The 9398-nt window shown below is 43.8% G+C and overlaps 1 protein-coding gene across 4 annotated transcripts; it reads right to left on the reverse strand.

Annotated features, from left to right (window-relative positions):
• Window positions 1-253: 253 nt before the first annotated feature.
• On the reverse strand, window positions 254-7424 carry LOC125552851 (polyadenylate-binding protein-interacting protein 7-like). 4 transcript variants are annotated; one of them, XM_048716550.1, is made up of 7 exons: window positions 7269-7424; window positions 4886-5543; window positions 4728-4807; window positions 2619-3009; window positions 2458-2525; window positions 1825-1946; window positions 254-803 (listed from the first exon to the last, which is right to left on the reverse strand). In XM_048716550.1, the coding sequence occupies exons 2-7, from the start codon at window positions 5466-5468 to the stop codon at window positions 527-529; spliced, it is 1521 nt and encodes a 506-aa protein (XP_048572507.1). In that variant the 5' UTR covers window positions 5469-5543; window positions 7269-7424; the 3' UTR covers window positions 254-526. The 4 variants fall into 4 exon arrangements, with proteins under 4 accessions (XP_048572507.1, XP_048572506.1, XP_048572504.1 ...); XM_048716549.1 differs by having other exon boundaries at window positions 2619-3012; XM_048716547.1 differs by having other exon boundaries at window positions 1825-1949; window positions 2619-3012.
• Window positions 7425-9398: the final 1974 nt, after the last annotated feature.

The raw sequence follows: 9398 nt of genomic DNA on the forward strand, positions 1-9398 counted from the left end.
TTATGTACAAAAATATGATGCGGTTGTGTTGTTTCAAAATTGGCATCAACCGTATATCCAATGTATTGCTTATTTACGGTAATATGCTAGCACTGCAACCGTGTTAACCGAGAAGCCATATGTACCGAACCGAATTAGCCTATGCACCTGTCTCTTTGCCTAGTTTAACTGTTGCAGAAATCCCCATAACCAGCTACTTCCATGGTACGGACGAGCTACAGCTAGCACACATGCTGGACACAACACAAGGAAGGAACCAAACAACATATGTGCCTTTAACACGCAGCAGCATAAAAGCGTGCATGCAACATTTCCCCTACTACTGTTGGACAACGCGTCACCTAATTCCGCAAATTTTACAACGTATTTGCCGACAAAAAAACCCTGATATACCAACATTACAACCAACTATTGTCGCTGTATCATTTCTATTCTGCTACTCATCTCTGCCATATACAGAAGTACAGGTCATTCTTTTTCTTGTTTTGTTGCCGTGTCCGCAAACACCTAGGCGGTCCCTGCTACTTCACTGCAGCAGGACGCGGAAGAGGCCCGGCTGTGCCTGCGTGTACTGAAGGCCGTGCTCCAGGAGGTACTGCTCGATGGCGGCGGTCAGCCTCGCAGGGGTACGGGGGTTAGAGATAATGATGGCCTGGAGCCGGCGGCCCGTGGAACGGGCGATCTTCCTCCGGTTGTTGAGTTCGTTGTTCAGGACGTGCATCGCCTCACTTGCATGAAGACCACAAAGATCGATCGCGGGATTCTGCTCCTGGATGAGGCCTTGCAACTCTGGCATCTGGAATCTGGTGAAGGCAATCAAGAGAATATTAGCCAACAACTCGTTTACCATTTAGTAATCTAGAGAGAGAGATCATGATGTGAGAATCATTTCACAACCGAGCATCGTGGTTGATTCATTTGCGGGGTACTGGACTACGATATAGTAGATGGGCAGTGACTGGCACTGATTTATTAAGTAATAATATTAAGCAATAGCATTGACTGTGACTCAAAAGGAGGTATACAGCATACTCCATAATGGTACACAAATGATCTGGCTGGTATTGTAGAATTTCGAGATCTTAAACTTTAAACTTCAATGCAAGCTACCCATACAAGTTGAATTATACTCCCTCCGTTTCTAAATATAAGACCTTTTAGAGATACAAGTTGAATTATACTCCCTCCGTTTCTAAATATAAGACCTTTTAGAGATTTCAATATGGACTACATACGGATGTATATAAAACATATTTTAGAGTGTAGATTCACTCGGTTTGCTCCATATGTAGTTCCTATTGAAATCTCTAAAAGGTCTTATATTTAGAAACGGAGGGAGTAATATACAGAACATATTATTTTGACAATATATGAACAATTTCTTATCTTAAACAGCATTCAAATAAAACAGGTAAGTTTTCAGATAATAATAATGCATGCAAACCAAGTACTCCCTCCGTTCCTAAATATAAGTCTTTCTAGAAATTCCAATATGGACTACATACAGAGCAAAATGAGTGAATCTACACTCTAAAATATGTCTATATACATCCCTATGTAATCCATATTGAAATCTCTAAAAAAGACATATTTAGATACGGAGGGAGTATGTTTAAAGAAAATCTTCTATTGTTCACTCACATAAAAAGCCCAAGCACTGTATGCTCACCAAGAAGAAAGCCTGGTGTGGCATTTTGAATTATGCAAAATTATAGACATAACAGTTTGTATGTGCAGACGTGTTCATTCTTACACAAGATAACATTATCGGAACATATATAAATGTGACTCAAAAAATGTGAGATGGAGGAAATTAGTGCTGACCTCTGTTGATATATATTTTCTCTAGCCTTCTCCTGAGCTAATCTGCTTTGGATAGAGTACAGCTCCTTAATATTTAGTTCCTTTGCTAAAGGATTGCCACCAGTTAGAAAAGCTTGTCTATCCTGCTAAAAAAATTAGACAGCAGCACTGTGAGCAAACATAACCACAAGTCGAGAAAACAGTGCTCGCAATACAAGATATATTTCGAGAGGCCGCTATTGAAGTGGTGTAAAAATCAGAGTATTTTAGATTCTGTGCGGTCCTTGTATGACCAACAGCAAACACAAAATAAAATGTTCATAGGAAATTGGTCCATATAGCATAGCTCCAGAACACACTAACAAAAACTCTCTTCCTATGAGATGTAGTTTTACTGGCAGTGAGTTCATTTTAAATGCCATGAACAACTATAGTTTCCAGGTCTAGGTTCCTGTAATTGTTACTACATGGTGAGTGACGACCATCAGTTCATACTGCAGTAGAATAAAAGATGCTACTAAAAAATTATGGTAGTAATTAAATTATGTGCATTATCACTACTATACTACTTTCACTAACATAAAATTACCATATATACTCACAATAACTACGGCTCAATTCCAACAATCTGGTTTCTCAGAGTAGTATATCTACCTGTTCAAGAAGTGCATGTCTTAGACTTGCAAAATCATGAACTTCATCCTTTTCCAAAAACATGTTAGCTGTCATAAGAAAATTCAAACAATAAGGCAACTAGGCATCTGTGCTGCCACAGGTTCATAAAAAAAACATGTATCATAATTCAAGAACACTACCCGTAGCATCTGTGTCGAGCCAAGTTTGTCCCGTTTGAACTCCAGCAATGTTTTGCAGTGTGTTGTTTGAGAGCATATCATGATTACCATTGTATGAGCCAGCCAACAGATGAGAGCCTCTGCTTGAACCAAGACTAGTAACAGGCAAATTAGTTGTCTTGTACCTCCCCCTTGGAGAATCTAGGGATAAACGTTCCCTGCCAGCTGAAGGTGAAATTATATCATCTGTGAGTATGGCTGAATGAGATCTGTATGGACTGTTCGGCAGACCAAAAGCCTCTTTGTTATAGTTGGCAAGACCATTTTGAGCATATGATACTGGTGATGGGGGACTTGAATGTCCAAATGACAGTGACCTGAGATTCTGATTGAGTCGTCCATCAACTTTATTCTGCTATTGAACATATTGTAGTATTAAACAAGTGTTTCAAGTAGATTTCATGCAGGTAAACAATACTACCTCCATGCCAAAATATATGACATCTTGGTAGGCTACTTTAGCCTACCAAAACATCATATATTATGGCACGGAGGTAGTAGACTGTAGCTATTGCCATCAAATATTCCAAAGTAACCAATACAAAAATCATCAGAAAATATGGCGTATGCAGTTTTGTTAACCCACAGGCAGATCAGATACTTTGTGGATAACAGACATTTGACCACAAAACTGGCAGTGAGATCACAAAATATATTTGTTAGCTATGGTTTCTTAAAACTATGGTTGGACTGAATAAAATAGCAGATTTTATCAGGAGATTGACCTCAGAAGAAAACAATTAAACTATGTTCCGTACATTCTAGCGTATACACCCTAACTTGATTGGTTTGAACTAATAGGGTATGATACCTGAAACGGAGAATTAACACCGTTATATAGTTATCGATACAAAATAAGAGTTATAAGTCAGTTTCTTCTAAAATGGAATGGCTCCATAGATAATCAGAGTGATCTGTTGTAGTCACTGTAAATACAAGTCATCCTAGTTTGTGGGCTTCATAGGAAGTCCAACGAAATGCAAGTAATCCTATGAGACCCACCACAACATGTTTGGTGAGACTGATGCATCAATTGCACAGTAGTGTATCTACCACAGAACATGATATTTTCTTTTTTATCAGTGGCTTGCAGTCTTGTACACACCAAGTGAAAGTGCCTATTAGTTGTTGCAACTGAGAACATAAAGAATTCACCAAGTTTTACATTGCTTTCATATCATTACTCAAATAACTCATACAATACGTAGTCTCACAATATATACTCGTTTTATATATATAGCTTAGTGCGGATACCATGGTAGACTAGTTTCTGTTCTAAGACGGTGTTTAGTTGCTTGCCACAATTTGCAACACATGAGTTAGGCATGTTTGACTTTCTTAGGCCAGTGTCTGGATCTTTGCCAAACTTGTAGCACACTACACCATTACAGCACCGTACCTCACATGCCATAAATATAATTTATTGCCGAATCTTGCCACTTGCAGGACAGATGGCCATGACACAATTGTCGGTTGCCAAAAAATTTGCATAAAAATATGGCAATGGGTAGAAGCAACCAAAAAGGTCAGAGACACATGAGATCCCTATTGCTTGTAATCGATTACGACATCAAATTGAATATGCATTCGTGACTAGGGAGTGAAAGTCCTAGGCTCCTAGCTGTACAAACCAAAGGTCGAATAAGGAACTAGGAATCGCAATACATGCAAAACTTGACAAGTAAAACCATAAGCGCGGGCAACATCGACCTGCACGCACGTGGGCGGTGAGTGGGGGGGGGGGGGGTGATCTTGCTAAAAGTTTCATGTTTATTTATAACATACATCTTAGCTGGTATTAAACCTCTGCATGGTTGATGTAAACTGTAAAACTATACACTGCATGTACCTCATGACCATTTTTAAACATATCAAGACTTTTGCTGCTCTAATATATGATAAACACACCAGTTAGCTTACAGATTGAAAATAGGGACCTGGTTAGTGCCATATCTTTTTTTTTCTTTTATGGTTGTTGTGTACCTAAGCTTATGGACAGTTGGAGCCTCGGAAGAACATAATTTCAAATGAACGATTTGAGATGTATAGGATGCATTAATGAAGACAGACCTCCAGCTGAGTCATGCTGTCCATACTTGACCTAAAGCTACGCCGGTTTCTGTAATAAGCATCAGACTGCAGTGGGGATCCTGAAATTGCAAGTGGAAAGGTTAGGGTTAATAGAATCACCTTCAGTATAGAAAATTACACTCATCAAATCAATATACCAATGCTAGAATCTCCATTGTAGTGACTAGCATCCCTTCTGTTTGTACCATATTGACCACCATTTCTTACTGTCTTTACCCATGGAGCAGCAGTTGGACTCATGGTACTTGCAGTGGGACTCATAATAGTAGCTTGCGGCTGTTCTTGGCCAGGAAATTCAAACTTCGCTCGTGTACTTAGCGTGTCCCTAACAAATGGAGAAGCATGGTGCTGCATTCTTGATGTCTGGTTTGGAGAAAATAATGAAGCACCAAAGCCATCATTCATTGAGAGGCCCGTGAGTGAAAGACTGTCAGGTCCAGGAGTCTCATCTTGGCCAAGAACGTTGAAATCAGGGGTGATATCATCTGGAAGCTGTTGTTGCCAATACCGGTGTGCTTCTTCATCAGGGTTGCTTGGTACGGACTCTGGTTGGTCTGCGCTGATTTCCTTGGAGGACTCTGAGACAGGAATCTTGGTTGTGTCCGATCTGTTTGAAGCATCACTCACAGATCTAAGGCATGAAGGAACAAATTCTACCGCGTTAGGATTTAACGAAGTCGTCCTGTTTATCAAACTTATTTTCCTTTCTTCAATGGACATCTTGCTAATGAGCAGATGCAGCAATTCTGCAGAATTCAAAATTTGACACAAGTGTCTTGGGAGATTCTTCTAGTCCTATCAGATAGAATCGTGAAAGGTAGAGTTAGATTTGAGACAAGCAAAATTAACAAAGACACAAAGTCTTTTTGCAAAAAGTACAAAATGGTCTTAAGTACCACAATTATGCGGAACTCAAAACGTATCCACCAAATTATGATGCAGAAACCAGGGTAACAACTTCTGTGAGTGTGGTTTGCACACACAAAAATGCATTGCACATTTGCACATTTGCACAACACAATATCTGTGGTCTTCCTAATTAGATATCTCAGTTCAACTGGATAGATGAAGATGGGCTGGTGGTATTCTTATACAATATGGAAGTCAACATGGAAATCAGACTGTTCTACGAAGTGCAATTGGTACACTTTCTAGTATCGACTGAGGATTAGAAGTTATGGAACATTTATGACATATCAAACTCTGCCATGTGAGGCTGCTCATGGTTAGCAAAATCAACCAATCAAAACTTAAACAAAATAGCTATCCAATAAGCTGTAAATCCAACATAGCAAGCAAAACGCACGTGCGGGGACTGAGACGTGTAAAGAAAGCTCTATTTAACATGGAAATTGGCTCCTTCCCATTTTACTGTGGACAAAAAATGGAAATGCTTGCGTGCAATTGAATCTTAGAAGTTCGCATCCGAGACAACAAAGTAGACACACCAAGGTTCCACTTGAGAACAGGCAAAGGGAACAAAACAACAGACTTGTTACCAACAGAGAGAGACTAAGCTGCTGAGCTAAGCATCTCAAACCATTCCTAGTCACTCCGCAATGGATTTCATAATATGCATGGAGAAAGAACAAAATGCACACATTTGATACTTTTGGAAACAGAAGTACCAGAGCACAGAAGCATTTCTTGCGAGGGGTTAAATTACGAGCGACAAGTCCACTAAAAGGAAAAGGCTAACAATTATAATCACCAAATAGCAGCAAGCATTTCTAACCATAAGGAAGATGATAATAAGCAGGATACTTGACGAATCGCAATAGAAAAACAATGAAACATCCACAACCAAAAAGCAGTGGGATTCCCCACCACCATCGCATCCAGAAGCATCTAGATATAAGCAATACATGGCTTAGGACATGAACTGATTCAGTTCCAACCCGCAGCTCGCGGTCCCCATCGAACTGGTGCGGTGCTCCCGTGAGGAAATCGAAGTAAGCAAGTAACAACTAACAACAGGAAGTGGAGCGCAACAGCAAACACTGAAGCAACTAAATCCAGCAGGCTTTAACCCGCAAGCGGACTGTACCACACGCACGCACACCTACCGAATCCAATCCAATCATTATAATACCCAGCTCGGCGCAGCTTAAAAAAAACTCCACACGGGCACTTGACAGCTTGAAAAACAAACGAAATCGAGCGCCGAAAGAGCTGAATTCAGCAGCTCCGCCACTGAGCCCACAAAACCCCACGCGCGAATCGAGCACTCGAAGCGCGGGTCAATGCAATCGACGAGCGTCCACAAGGATCTAGCAGCGCCGGGGGGCCCTCAGCCCCGACGAGATCGACGGAGCTGGCGGCGCGCGGCGGAGGCCCGGCCCGTGACGTGCGTGCAGACACGCGACGGCGCTCGTCGTCCGTCCACGCCCCGCGTGCTAATTAAGCTGCGCCGCCGCCTAAAACCACGCACCCCGGCGACGCGGCGCGCGCCCGCGGAGAAGGGAATTGCTGGAGGGTCCCGACGAACCCAGAAGCTTCCAGAAGGATTGGAGATCTCACCTTCGCTCGCCTCCCCCTTGCTTCTCCGCCTCCTCCCTCTTCCTCTCGCCCTCGCAATAATTTCCCAGTGATTTTTTTCCGGCCCTCTCTCCCTATCACTCTTGTTCGCTGTGTTGACTCGCAGCCTTATATTATTCGGGGACGCGATAATGTCCCACGGGCGCGCCCCGGCCCTCCGATCCGCCTGCGGGCGCGCATCCGGCCGTCCGTCGCCCCCGCGGCCGCAGATCGAGCGCGCCTCCGGAGCCACCGAGCCGGGTCTGGGTGACACGCGGGGCCCGCGCGAGGAGTGGCGTCTGCTGTGCCGTGTCTGTTTGTCCCGTGAGGGGAGCCGCGGGCCCGGCCGCCGATTTGACGGGTCCGGGGTTGGTAGCGGGCGTGTGCCGCTGGGCGGTGGGGCCGGGCGGCGGGGCGGCCCGCGTGTCAGCGTGTCGGAAAAGTTGCGCGCGGGCTGGTGTGGTGGCCCTCTTTGTATTTATTTTTTCTGGTTGGAGTCGCGTCACGTCCCCCTGGAGGTGCGAGGGGGCGAACAGTGCACGCATTTTTTGTACCGAATGATTCTCGAGTAAGTAGGTTGCATGGGATCGTGTGGTCCTCGGTGCGCACGTCTCGTAGGCCAGCACGAACGGACAGGAGCTACTGCGATGCGATTTTGTATTCCCGGGGTTTAGAGCAATTTCAATGGGGCGACCAAATGGACGGCGGTTTTATTTGCTTTTTATTTGTTTGGATCGACCGTTCGTTCAGCGTCCGTTCTGTTTTTGAAATGGGTCGGCAGCGTGACTAACGTGTCGATCCATATGTGCCGGCGTGGCTGGCTGGCCGCCTAATTTTACATTGATAATTTGCATTCAAATATATTGTCAAATAAACCGAATAAAAATAGTATAGTTTTACAAGCCGAATATAAATAAAAATGTTTCACGTAGTTTTGCAAACGAATAAAAGGAGATACATCTATTGGTTGCCAACATGAGCCCACATATACTGAACCAAATCATTTTGCAGTTACACGTGAGTTTCCCAATCACGCATGTCTTGATGAAATTGGATGAACTGTTCAAATGTTGCCGCTACTCCATGCTCAGGCACAACATTCTCACCCTGAAACCGAAACCCTTGATCGTATAGACGTTCCGGGCGTTCGTTTTCTACTATCATATTGTGCATGATCACACAAACAGTCATCACCTTCCACAGTTTCTGTGTGCTCCAGGTATTAACAGGATACCGAACGATGCCCCATCGAGATTGCAAAGCACCAAAGGCACGCTCGACATTCTTCCTAGCACTCTTTTATTCTTGGGCAAAAAATTTCCTCTTCTCTCCGACAGGGTTGGGTATTGTCTTGGCAATAGTGGTCCACTGAGGATAGATACCGTCAACCAGGTAGTATCATTTGCCGTAGTTGTGGTCGTTGACAGCAAAGTTCACCGGTGGGCTGTTGCTTTCGGTAAGCTTAGCAAACACCGGCGAGCGCTGAAGCACGTTGATATCATTGTGTGATCCAGCCATGCCAAAGAAAGAGTGTCAGATTCAGAGACCTTGAGACGCCACGACCTCTAGTATGACAGTGCAAGCCCTGGCATGTCCCTTATACTGCCCTTGCCAAGCAGAAGGACAGTTTTTCCACTCCCAGTGCATGCAGTCTATGCTGCCAAGCATCCCTGGGAAGCCCCTTCCAGCATTCAACAAACAGGCTGTATCTTCAGCTGTCGACTCTCTCAAGTACTCAGGGCCAAACACAGCAATAACAGCCTTGCAGAACTTATATAGGGACTCTAGGCATGTAGACTCGCTCATACGGACGCACTCGTTAATGAGATCACCGGGCACTTTGTATGCAAGCATTCGGATGGCGGCATTGCATTTCTGGTAAGAGGAGAAATCGATCTTGCCGACGGCATCCTCTTTGCACTCGAAATAGTCATCATAGTCGACCACCCCCTCTCTAATACGGTCGAAAAGATGCCTACTCATACGGAAACGACGGCGGAATTTTTGATGTTTGAACAACGGGTCTGTTGTATCAAAGTAGTCCTTTCAAAGAAGAAAATACCCGCTCTCTCGGTTGCAAATCAACGCCGGAAGGTGGCCCAGAATGGAGCCACGGAATAACGGGCGCTGGCT

The sequence above is a fragment of the Triticum urartu genome, chromosome 4 (genome assembly GCF_003073215.2).
Source record: "Triticum urartu cultivar G1812 chromosome 4, Tu2.1, whole genome shotgun sequence".
NCBI classification, from domain to species: Eukaryota; Viridiplantae; Streptophyta; class Magnoliopsida; order Poales; family Poaceae; genus Triticum; species Triticum urartu.